General features: G+C 41.4%; 1 protein-coding gene across 18 annotated transcripts in view; it reads left to right on the top strand.

Annotated features, from left to right (window-relative positions):
• Pkc53E (Protein C kinase 53E) overlaps window positions 1–13,564 on the top strand; it is a 247,332-nt gene that overhangs the window by 178,447 nt on the left and 55,321 nt on the right. For all 18 annotated transcript variants that reach the window (XR_015325533.1, XR_015325532.1, XM_086985903.1 and 15 more), the window contains 3 exons: window positions 1,771–1,881; window positions 6,903–7,093; window positions 11,684–11,900. Coding sequence is in view for 16 of the 18 variants with exons in the window: in XM_086985903.1 (XP_086842029.1) it covers window positions 1,771–1,881; window positions 6,903–7,093; window positions 11,684–11,900 (519 nt within the window). In the remaining 2 variants the exon portion in view is untranslated. The remainder of the gene's footprint in view (window positions 1–1,770; window positions 1,882–6,902; window positions 7,094–11,683; window positions 11,901–13,564) is intronic.

Below are 13,564 nucleotides of genomic sequence, written 5' to 3'. Positions count from 1 at the left end.
ACAAAACTTTGACATTACATTTACAAAAGACCTAAAAATATTAGACTATTCTGAGCACCCTGGTTCATTTGCTTTCTTATAAGCGGACAATAGATGTGAAGTATTGACTCCACCGGATATTGCTACCCTTCCTAAGATCTCTTTACTTTAGGAAAAGCTTTTCAAGCTTCCCTTAGCTAATTTTAAGTTTATGAATTGTCCTGCCAAAAACGGAGTATTTTTTTCCATAAAACAGCATGTCAGGCCTTAACGAGGTCATGCCAGGTCTCTTTTTAAGGTACCTATTTTCTCACCACTGTTCTTGTAAAACTAATAACTAAAACTTTTCCAGCGCGCGGCATCCATCGTATTACATATACATTGATATCTTTCCGCCTGTAAACGGGCAATACCGTCGCACCACGGCAGAGGTCCAAGCGTTTCTTTTCGGCAAAACAGATGACCTGGCGCTGGCCGTCTTTTGAATTTGCGATCCTACTTGGAATGTTGTAAGATAGATGGCCGGGCCAGGTTAGACTGGCTGAGGCGTTCGATTGTTCTGTTGACTGCTGCATTAGGTTATAGTTGGCTCGCAGAGGAACATCCTTGCTAGGGAAAAGTTTCCTTATCCTGCTGCTGGAACTCATGCGGCACTGTCCAGGTTGCCATGCCCATTATACGATCAGGACTACATGAGTAATGGCGGAAGAAAAGCAGCATCTTATAGCTCCTCCTTTCAGAGGGGAATAAGGTGCTAACTTCCTAACGCATACGTTTTCCTCACTAATTTACCGTTACACACACACAATTTTGACTTAAAGGAATACTAAGGGATAGTCAAGCGGTTTTCCCACTATCGAGCTAAAGAGCGCGTGTAAGGTCAGGCTTGTATCACATGATACAGTCTTCACCCAGCTGGAAAAATTTACGAAAAACAGGCAGATAGTGGACGAGGAGCCTGTTGCCTGTTGCCTGTTGTCTTACCCGGCCGACTCAGCTGTTACAGTAACGAACGACTTAGTCCTCAGCAGCTGTAAGCAGTTGTAGCACAGACTTTTTGAGAGGGTCTGCAGCCTAATTTTCATCTATAACAACAAACTATGTGATGTTTACATAGGTGACAGAGGAAAAACGAAAAATGTTTAGATGACCAGCGATAGTCGGCACACGATGAAAATGAAGCCCAAACTTGTAGCAATGGAGTGTCCGTATCATAATCGTTAGTTTCCTTCTAGACGGTGCAATGCATTTAACTTCTCCATTTCATTACTGATTATATGTGATACTCAACTAGTACACTATCGTATTCCGCATCCCAGGCGGTTTCTGTGGGACTCCTAAATAGGGCAGCAACACAGAATAAATAATTACCAATACCGCCAAAGCTGCTTCAGTTATTACTATGATATTTAGGATGTGTTAGGGTTATAGTCCTTAGGCGAGGCCTAGAACCGAAGTGAGCGTGGTCGATGCCTCGCGATACTCATATACGCTTCTGGCTCTAAAAGAACCTTAAAGCTAAAAGTGTTACCTTTATTCAAACGAATTTTCTAGATTCGTATCTATTGATATCTATTGAAAATTACACTGGAGGTACTGGAATAAAATTAACACCTTTAATTAAATTGAGCTTTATTACTGCTGAAGTAGCACAGTATAATAATGAAAATAATCAAATAGAAACACTTGGAGTATAGTCCGAAATACCAGATAACTGAATGCTTATTCAAGATCTACTACAAAAGATAATAGATGAATATAAATATTAACTATGCAATTTTGCTATTTCAGGGGCTGAAATGCAAGGCATGCGACATGAACGTCCACAAGCGATGTCAGGAAAGCGTCCCTAACCTATGTGGTTGCGACCACACCGAACGAAGAGGACGCATTGACCTAAAGGTTAGAAACACATCTAGCATTAAAATACATCTCTAGCCACAATAGAAACCTCAGAAGCACTTTGGCCTAAGGCACTATTTTTATTGATAATGGACGATTGCAGTGATTGTGGTCTTGCTGTAGCTTACATAGACTAGTCGACGGTCATCATTTTAGAGCATATATATAGATGTTTTTTCACAGAAGTGCTAATACGTATGCGAAAAGCAATAACACTGTTGCTTATAGACCTGTTAGCTATTAAGGCTTTTTGCTAGTGAGTCATTATCAATACAATCGCTACATTGGTACATGTATTGTATTTAAACACACAGCTTGTGTCTTCATAGTCTTACTGATATATATATATATATATATATATATAAATGCCAAGTGATACTTTACTGCTCCTTCGACCTAACAGTTATATAAGAACGGTCCCGTTTTCGCTATTAATATTTCTCTCCCGGCAGTTGCCTGGAGGGGGAACTATTTTTAGCTGAAACTGTTATTACATGTATACAAGTTTAGACTACCGGTTGATGCTCTCAGCTGCACACAGCTGCTATTGAAGTCTGCTTCTTTAAAGGCGATGCAGTCGCTTGGTCTAGCAGAAGCTCAGCGACTAGGCTTGCCAGCTACTTAGAAAAAGAACTCACTCGGTAAACGTAAACGGATTTCCATAAAAATCTGTGAGACGGCGACACCACAGAAAGAAATACAGTAACTAACTTAGGTTACATAATACAATAGCTTTGCTCGTCTAGAGAATAAACCTATGTGTATTTCGACTAGCTCGATTTCTATTATAAGTCCACCTCGCCTTTTTTTTTTTTTCCCACTGGGACGCATGTTACGAAGTGGTAAGAAATGAGCGTTAAATATTAACTTGCTATGATGGCCAGATCCAACGGTATCGTTCGCTTTTTTTCTATCGCTATCTATAGAATGTAATTCAGCACTAGTCAATACAGCAAATCAGCGAAGAGAAATAGTTCGTTACGAGTGATACTTCTTACACACTCGGCTATGCAGCAACCTTAACCCCCCAACCTAAACCTCCTGACGCCTTTTAGCACCCGATGTCGTCGGTGTCCCACATGGGAACGTCTGTACGGTTGGTATATTTGTACGCGCCAATATTAATGGAACAGCCGCCTGTTCAAGCCATTTGTCTTCTTTTTGGCGTCAATCAGCGACCACTTTAGTTGTTAGCCTGTGACGGCTGGTCGCTCACACCTCGCTGGTCGAAAAATCACTCGTTTTGAATAGGATTCTTCCCGCTCCGTTACCGGGCACTCTTTTTCAATGAAGTCAATGATCGAGGCAGTGGTAACTTTTTACCTCTGTGGCAAGCAGCCGAACACAGCAATCAAAAAAGGCTAAGGAAATATAGGTCTTTGATACGCTGTATCTGCCTACGGATCCGATCAACTCTGTGATTTCTTAAACTCTGCTCAAGTGGACTCGGCAAACCGTCGAGCCTCAAATCTACGGCCAATTTCTTGCAGTGGAGCATTGTCATGATCGCTGCCAGTTCTCACCGCATTTATATGACCGCTGTTGATATACGACCTTGTTAAAATGTATGATTAGACTTTACTTACATTAATTAAGGTAACTTTAATTCAAGGCGACTGATGACGTTACAAGAGATTTATATGACACAAGCTGAGTGAGAAAGGAAGACTTATTCTTGGACTTGAGGTAGTTTGCCCCACTCGGTTGATATATTGACATAGGAGCAGCGCTCCACGATAAAAGAGCAATGATGTTGGCCAAGTTCGGGTACAGAGGAGTACCCCTGTCATGAATTCTGGCCTGGTACATAATCGGTAGCAGGCTAAAATCTATGGTTTTTTTTGGGTACTAGCTTTAGAACTGCAGAAAGGCTATCTTGATCATCGTTGATCTTCGAGCTTAGCCAGGAAAAACAGAGGAACGAGAGAACAGAAGCCTTAGGACCTGTGTTGTATATGCAGAACACGGTCGAGAGTTTAATAAGGGACTTGCATCGATAAGCCACTTAGACAACAGTATTTATTGTAGACTTGTGTAGTATATAAACCGTAAGTGGTTCAATAGAACGCAGAGAACTAAAGCTTTAGTTGTACTGGCAAAAATATGAGGAAAGTCGTTAGCACCCGTTTGGTGCTATCTAACTGTTTTAAATTACTGTTATTAAACCTGTATAGATGGAGTTAGAGCGGTACCCGGTGATTGCGTCGGCTTCACTGGGGCGTCAAAGGCTAGCCAAAGGACCGCAATTGCACGCGCTAGGTCGCTGCATTCGACACCAGTGGTTCGATTGGGCTTGTTTTCTACCTGAATGTCTCTGCAGGCGATAGCCCAAACGCTCGCCAGCTCCTCGTAGTCGCCATTCGCGATCGAGACGTCCGTTTCAGACTTCGAGTTACGTAGTTAAGCAGAAAACAACGGTTATGTATTCTTCACTTATACGAACTATATATATGTGTATATATATATATATATATATATGTATATATATATATATACACATATATATGAGAGAATATTAATTATCTTATTCGATTCAGCTCATAGCACATTGCAGAAATAGTGTGTGTGGGTATGGATTTTATGGGTTTCTGGCTGCATGTCTATGGCGTGACTCGTATGCCAAGAACGACAGAGCACAAGAAAGTGGAGAGTGTTTTTCTTCCTGCACCCGGAAATCCTCAAAAAATTCCGGACAGAAACCAGTGTAAGGCAGCCATTTCATGTGCACTTTATGTTAGTTATTAGCGAAATCGTTGGGAATGTGGAGTAAGGAATCTTTCGAATACTGAGAGAAACTTATTGGTTGTCCTTTGTTTTCAGTTTGGCTTAAAGTACCTGGGGCATTTCGAAGGACGCTTTAAGGATATATGGATTTTTCGCAGAGCAGCTTTTCCATGGCTGGAGTGCAGCGTTGCCTAACAAAGAACAATAGCCTTTTGCTCTCTATGGCCGCCGAAATCAATAACTAAGGAAGACACTGGATAGAGGTCACTAAAATACAAAGTATGGGTTCCAGGTACAGGAGAATGTGGGGGTATAGTTAAATGGGAAACTTTTCCATTCACTGACAACGGTGAATGGGGTCTCAGTCATTGGAAAGTGCGCGGGCCATGAACTTAGCTCCCAGGTGAATATTGTTCATTATGAAGGCGACATAGGCGATTTAGCTGACATAATTGATGGATTTCTCCCTATGGTTTATTAGCGAATATTGGGAAATAAGTGCGCATATGAAAATTCAAACCTACAAAAATGTCAGCAGTTTAATAGTTGACGATCATTACTATTTCCATTAAGTGAAGATGCGCATGTCGCTCAGACGATACCTTTTAACCACTGGCTATACGGCCGATTTAATATCTATTAGTCCAAAGAGAAATGGGGAATAACTAATAGCAATGTGCGTCTTCGCTTAGAAAGGAATAAAATCGCGCGGTAAGTTACTCTTAGGGGAGGCATCTTACAAACGTTTTCAGTCTTTTTTTAGGTTACTTAAGAATCGATCAGTTCTAGCTGTATAAAGAATATAACACAAACAGAAAGTATCAACGACATTCAGCGTCGCATCAACAGTCTGCTTTTAAAATTTATTTAATACTTCGGCAATGGAGCTCATCGATGAAGGGCGTCGTCGTTGTCGCCCTTTTGATTGAATTCTGTCAAACTTTTAATGCTAACATCAAAGGTCGCATAAGTGACGATTCATTTGTGGTCAAGTTCTGATGCAATGTTTACCACCCTGATGGAGCCTGAACGGATTTGTTCGCAGTTACAAGAACAAACGAACTAAATGGATTAGATACAAAAGATCAACGCCGTACCTCAGTGGAATGCTGTGACCAAGAATTTACAGTGATGAGATGAAGTCGACGTGCGTTTGTATTTAGCAAAGCATGCCTTACTCCATACTTATCCCAAGGTAGCTATGGTGGATTGATTAACCTGATTTCTGCTACCACAGGATTTCGTGTGCTTTCGTGGGTATTCGTTGCGGCTGCTGCTAGCGAACGTAAACAGGGAACAGGCGGTCTCCACAGGATAAAGGTGGCCTGCTGCTTTCTGAGATAAAACGGCGTACAAGATGTCCTTAGTCGCGATTCTGTCGTACGTTCCGCAGCGATCCCTACTACTTGAAAGCGAATGTTTACGGTGATGTTGTATCTGTGTGCAGCAAATCTCGTTAAGATTCATTAAAAGATGTACTGAAAATTTCCACTTTTATATGCAAAAAATCCACTATCTATACACCTCAGTCAGCTATAAGTTGTATGCCATTTCGACATTTGCTCAAACTGAATGAACCAGGCGACCCCATATACCTCATTGATATCTACCGATATATTGTCCGTGCTCGCCATTCGGACAAAATTTAAACACCGACAGATGGCGTCTGCAAAGCAGATGTTGCGGTCGCTGCTATCGACGCGTAGTTGTACTTTAGAGCCGGCTGTTGTTGTTTTCTTCGAAATGAAATTGGTTGATTGGTGTCATCAGCAAAGATCATTGGTTTACCTAGTACGTTTCCATATGGTGGCCCATATGCAGTGATTCCGTCTTGACCAATCAGTTACTGTCCTACGAAGTCGCCTCAAACAGAACTTCGTATATATATAATTTAGGACACATCGGTAGGTAGGCAGGCAGGCAGGCAGGCAAGCATGTCCAGACTTGAGAATCTCTAGAACTCGTGTGTTTATTTATCATTAAAGCTATCGAAGGGCACATTTGAGTGTTCGACGTTTTTTTTTGCTTATTAAAAAATGTTTAGATAGGAAAAGTTCTTGGACAAAAAACGCTGGCAACGAAGAATTGCAGCGAACGGATTACACGCACAGCTGTCAGTGGCTAGGAGTTAATTTGTTTCATTGGCGGATAGAGACGGCTTCGGCATACTTTACTATTGGCCCACAAATTTATATACACGTAGATACACTCACTTACTCCAATCTCGTTCATGATAATCGAGGCTTGTTCGCTGTTTACCTATAATTATTAAATCTATTACGTCACTTTATTTTCAGGTGTCGGCAACGAATAATAAACTATCTGTGGAAGTCAAGCGAGCTCGAAATCTCATCCCAATGGATCCTAACGGTCTATCCGATCCTTACGTCAAGCTCAAACTGATTCCTGATTCTGGGGACTCCGTAAAGAGGAAGACGAAAACAATCAAAGCTAATCTTAACCCTGAGTGGAATGAAACCATCAATTTGTAAGTCGCCAATTGTATCCTGGCTATGTGCGTGACGTAATTATTGAATTGAATGAATGATTGATTGTTATTCAGTAGTGCCTAGGGCATTATCGAGTCGTTATCCCGCCAATTGCAGACGCGATTTAAAAGTCTCTCCTGAGAGCGAAAGGGGCTACGTCAGCAAAGTATTGCGTACACATCCTATATAGAAAAGTGCTAGAATTTCTTAGAGTTTTTTATGACAATGGCGGATTGTTTTCGGTAACAGATGTCCCGCTGTACACGTAATACTGCGGTGTGATACGGCCTTTCTTGATTTGAGCATTATGGATCAACTCATCGCATGCATTTGCACGCAGGTACGTTTGTCCCCAGTCTGCATTTTCCGCAAATCATGCTCGGCGAAATACCAGAGAGAAAACGTGCACCTCTTGTGCACTCTGTTCAGGGTGTTTTAGGGCGTTTATTGTTGTCAGTAACGACACTCACATATGTAAATGTGTGTGTGTTCTCGTAATTATCTGTGCACTCTCGTTAAACGTTCGGTATTTCGACTAAGTCCTTCTGTAGTTTATATCGAAATGGTGCATGTTTTTTTCCATAGCAAAGAAAGCTCATGCCTCAACAGATTACTTCTTGCATTGTAATCCGACATATTTAGGCCTCGACATTTCGGTTCGCAGAATACAGCCCAAAGAGCATGTTAATTACACAATTTTCAACCTTGTCTCAGCTGGCAAGTAAGAAAGTATATATGCGCACGAAGGTAGAGAGGTGTCGGCCGAAAAAATCGTCTATAATAGTACGATTGTGATGCGCAGTCGACCTGAACGAGAGTAGAGTCCCGAAACAGCAATTTTAAAGCTTACATCTATCTCTGGACACGATTGACGTGCGTCCTTGTCTGCAATCTCATTATGATCCGTACTCGTTCCGATCTCTGACCTCATTTTTATGCTTTGTGAAGCAAGTCGCACCAACCAAATATTGAATTTATCGTCGAGTCCACAACGTTCAGAGCGACCTCGATCCCTTCAGGAAATATATATATAGGGTAAAATTCGTTGAGGAACGCAATGCTATCGCTGGCAAGCAGTCGACAACGATGGAACGGCAAAGCGACCGAGGAAGGCAATGGCGGTAGCGCTATATATAATTGCTACAGGAGCAATTGAATGGAAACAAATTGCTGCAGCCGCCTGATCTCTAGATCACTCCTTCCATAGAGGCGTCAAATGCCAGTTCGAACCTTTGTTCTATAGCCTTTTCTTGACCTGTGGACACATAGATGAAATCTCTCGTTTGAGAACATGAATCTACGTATGTAAACGATTTCAATTAACTTCTTACATTATTATATATGGTTTCATATGATCGCTTCACGGTTTGCACGGAAAGGCGTTTATATTTACTAGAAGATTAGAACTATCCTATATTGTTGATGTCTTACCTATTCATTATGCGTAAAGGTGACGCTCCATACAATTAAAAATATCTCAGGTCAACAACGTTCATTTGATACGCATCGAAGGCGTTTTCGAGTCGTTTGCATACATTGTGCCCCTTGCATGGGGCAATCTGTCGAGGCTATTCGAGCTATTGTAATAGCTACTTGTCTATGGTGCGAATCATTGCGGACTATGGCGATCAAGTAAAAGTGTTCCTTGTATCTGCGGTGGCGGTTGTCATATTTCGCCAAACGTATTGCTATAACTGCAGCAAGTCTAAACAACAACAAATAGAATTATCCTCAGCGGTCTGCTACGGCAGCCAACCGTCTGCTACGCGTTCTTCATCTATGTAACCCTGTTACTTTGTGTTCTCGATAGTCCAGACGATCTTTGACACAAAGCATAAAATATAATTTTCCTAATTATTGGAGTTCTATAGAAGTTTTATTTGAAGTGTGATAGAGTAATAATAATATAATGTTGTAAATGCAGCAGGTTGCTGGCTTCGCACCTAATGGCTTAACTTATAACACCCTATAAGACGTAAAGTAATAGAAAAGCGACAAAATCAAATATGTAGCTTAGCTAAGAATGCTAGCAATAAAAATCTACATGGAACTATATGTTCTCTGTTTTCAGTCAGGCTGCAACCTTTTGTGCCTTATTTTGACCTTTCGTAAACGGCGGCCTGCCACAAGTTATCCTACAGTAAAGCACACGATATTTTGATCGATCTGGAAAACATTAATGAGCTATCGTCATACGAATCCGGTCGTATACGACAGTATTTTTTCATGATCAACATAAATTATCGTGCTCCGCGTTTGCAACATTGCTCATAGTGATTACGTGGCACAAAGGCCTACAGTTAGCACATACAGGTCCTAATTGGCTCTGTACTTAGACATTTCGTTGCCGACTAGGTAACCGATACGTCAGCAATATATTGAGAAACATTTCAGCGCTGTTATGAGCTATCGGAAATCTGCAGGTTAACGAGACAACGAAATACATTGTCTTCGTGAGATGGCGCAGTGGTAGTGCGTTCGTCCACTAAAGTTAGGGGAACGTAAAGCGGTTTAGGTTTGTATTCAAAGGATCTAGCTGTTCGAAGCGAGGCTTCACATCAGTAGTTATAGCCATACGGCCCGAAACTGGATTCGACCTGGATTTTAGACGATTCGATAACATGACCTGGTTGTTATGGGTCGGGTAACAGGAGGCCCTGTGCATTGGCGTACAGGAAAAAACAACAGGTTATTAATTAATTTCATGTGTATCTACTATGTAAAGGGGTACTTGAAACTTGAACGCTTCAGGGTCAAATTCCGAAGACGACCCAAACCAGGAAAATTAACGAGCACTTAGAAACTCGTTATTACTATTACTGTTCATTATCATTCTTGTTCTTTGTGTTGATCATCTTTTCCCGGTGTCATGATCCTACGAGACCAAGAAAAAGGAAATGCGAAAGTAAGAAAGGGATTAAGAAAGTAAGAAAAGATTGGGAAGGCTTCAATACGAATACATTAGGTCTCGACACCGGTCCTCGTATTATTCCTTATTTCCAACCGCTAGTCACAGGTCGCCAACCTTCGCTCCACCGAGATTAAGCACTTGAGATTATTAGCGAGTGTCACACAACAAATATATATAGAGGCTTCACTCGCGTTCACATCTCAGACAATCTATCGAGCTCCTTCGTTTTGGCGCACCCTTAATGAGGCGCCGGTGGTAACAAGAACGATTATTTAGTTACTGCTAGCTAGTGATTGGTCCAATGCCATATGATTGTATAAGGTTGTAACAGTCAAACTAAGAGACGCAATATTGCGGGGTCGGTAATAGGTTAGGCTGACAGGAGCATTATAAAATAAGGAGGAAATTCTGTTTAATCTATATAAAGTAGGCGAAAAACAGTTGATACTATATGTGGTACGTGTCGTTCAGTGATTAGCGATAGTTTTAAAGTTCCAGTCGACTTTTATGTTGGAGTTGGAAGAACTTCCCAGAGCGGAACTAATACGTACAATAAGAGTTTATTTGAGTTTTTATACGACCAGACATAAAACGTTCAAGGAGGTGGAAGGAAAAATAGTGGAAATCAACTTCTACTACAGGAACTGACAGGGGTTTGATACCGCGCCCGGATAATACCGTAATTTGCAATAGTCGAATATACACAATTATTTCTCACAGCGTTACAGATTCTGGTACGATGTAGCGTGTATGGAGCTGCCTTTAATATACCACGTGGTGCTGATACTAGGTTGCAATACGCCTTTATGACGCAAACGGTTTTATGCCTATTTGTACGCCTATTTCATATAGATGAATAACCTTTCGACGCTGTTGTATTGACGATACTGACTAATGTAATAAAAAGCTATATGCATAGATTAACAAATAATGGGGAAAAATTCTACGGACGGCAAAAGATGAACAAAATATGCATATAGAAATAAAAAGCTGAAATTTTTAACAAAAAAATTTAAAAAATACTTTCGAGTACCAACTTAGTTCGTTTTGTTGTCCCCCAAATTAATTTTCAATGTCATCTAGATGGCGAAAATTTTCGCCTTGCCGTTCATCCAAGGAATCAATATTTTTTATAACTATATTATAAATCTTTTTTTTGCAAATTTTTGCAAAAAAAAAAATAAAATTTGCTGAGGGCGATAGTCCCTAAGGAAGAGCCTCGACTCTTTTCCTAACAACTTTACTATGATCGACTAGCCTTAACATGTGGCTCTGGCATACGAATATGGTTATTTTTACCGAACAAACATCCCTTTTCCTCTGCATCGTTTCGAAAGGCAACGCTCCTTGCTCAGAATTGTACCCTCGCCGTTTTTCTTGTATGTCTAGCTTACTGCGACTGTGACCCAATGGAAAAAGGTTTCAATATCTAGTCATGTCTTCGACCACGTAAGGAAGTAATCTCAATACGTGGCGTCCTATCAAACTAATTATAGCTCGGAACAGTGCTATGTTTACATTTCAGTAAGCATATAGCACCGTTGTACGATGTAAACACACAAAATACAGCTCACTCATATACGAATATATCTCATTTATAATGGAATTAATGGTAGCTCAAATCTAATGTGCCCTGTATGTTTTCCTTGTTGCCACCTTACCTTTTGCCGTATTTCAGTGAGTTAAAGGCCGAAGACAAAGACCGTCGACTCCTAGTCGAGGTATGGGATTGGGACAGAACCTCGCGAAATGATTTCATGGGCTCGTTGTCCTTTGGCATCTCCGAGATTCTCAAATCTCCTGCGGAAGGATGGTTCAAACTGTTAACGCAGGAAGAGGGAGAGTACTACAACGTTCCGGTCCCACCCGACGATGATATTGCTGGTCAACTTAAGGTGAGTGGGAGAGAAGGACTAGCAAAGGAGGGGAAGAAGGGGGGCTGTTTCCCACGGCTCTCAGATATTGAGATTACTGCAGAACGTCGTTGTGCCCTAGCATCTTCTATTTGCTTGTTTGCTATTCTGGGTTTACCTGTTTGTTTGGACCGGCCGTTAGGTTGTTGGTGTTGTTTAATTTAAAATTGAGCAATCTCAGCAAGAGAAACTCAAGTTTGAAGAGGCTAGAGAACAAGTGAATGCGATAATACATAAATATCTGGGCTTGACCCAACACTCGCTTGTAGGTATACCTTTCGTCAGATCACCATAAGGTATGCCACAACGCCTCGCCAGGGATCGTATTATGTATCGGCTTCCAACTGGCATGTACATATAGGTCGGCCAATTGTTTCAATCAAATTAGTTGTCGTAACGTTTGCGGCAGCAGCAGTTCTCCCGTTTCGTCAGAACGGAAGACGTCATAACCGAATACATCGTTGTTCTATCAATAACATGTTCGAATGGCTGCAGTAAGATGACTTTGCCTCAGATAATTTTTGCCTACAGAACTGCTGATTTAACCACATGCGCATGCTCAATAGGACCGAATGATATGTACTACCAACCGTTGGTGTAGTAATGCAGGCCATGCAATATTATTACGAATCAATGGGAGTCATTCATCACGATTTCGATTTGCCACATAAGCAGGCTGAGAATCGTCGAGTTATGTGGACAAATTGCGTGTATTTGATATTTGCGCTTTAAATATAGGAAGAACATAATCATTACGCTACCGTATCGAAATATGACCTAGTAGTCTACCTGACCTTTTAGCGGCGACCAAGACGCCTTTGGTTGGCGTTGTCTAAGGACCGCGCATCTTTGAAATATATCGTTTACTATAAAATACCGTGTTCTAGCCGCTTCTCTGACGCAAAATGAACAAAATTATTACTTACGTCCATTTTAACGCTGTGTAAGCATTACTTTGTTTAGGCATTATACTAGCTACATTGGCCTGTAGCCAGTCATCTTTAGGGGATCAATGGCTCAGAGAGGGCTGGGAGTTATGGTCCAAGCCGTAGTGGGAAAACTTCCCTGAATCCCTGACAGCCACCATCTAGTAGTTATTGTACCGCTGGGTTACACTGTCATGACGTTGTTCCTATCAAAACTGCTAGCTGTTACTGTGTCTCTGTTTTCTGCTGTCCGTCAAGAGCCGACGATCATGTCGGCCAACTCTGTTCCCTTAACGACAGACGTTTCGAACACTCGATCGAGGATAGTCTACGTCAAGATCAGACATTAGATATTAAAGGTGACACATACAAAGAGCTATCATCTGACCTAGGTCAGCTCGGGCCGGCACTGCGGGCGAGCAACCAGAGCTGTGCTATGACGAGTCGGTGGCGCCGTTGTTTTCGTTCAGTATTTATGTTTTTTGCACTTTTAATGGTTCTCCTGTTTCGATGGCTCAAGTCTACTGTCGTCTAAACTAGCCAGACTTGTATTCAGCAGCTCCGCCTAATGCGTGGCGAGCGTCCCATGTTGATAGGGAAATAGAAAACACATTTTTCGGAGCAATATTTTTTTTAACTATATTTTTTAGCTGGAAATGCTCTGAAGGCTATTGTTTTGTATTGTCCAACGGATACAAATTCATTACTTCAATTCAGATG

The sequence above is a fragment of the Varroa destructor genome, unplaced genomic scaffold (assembly GCF_002443255.2).
Source record: "Varroa destructor unplaced genomic scaffold, Vdes_3.0 BEIS01000004.1, whole genome shotgun sequence".
NCBI classification, from domain to species: domain Eukaryota; kingdom Metazoa; phylum Arthropoda; class Arachnida; order Mesostigmata; family Varroidae; genus Varroa; species Varroa destructor.
This window is presented reverse-complemented; position numbering and strand designations above follow the sequence as displayed.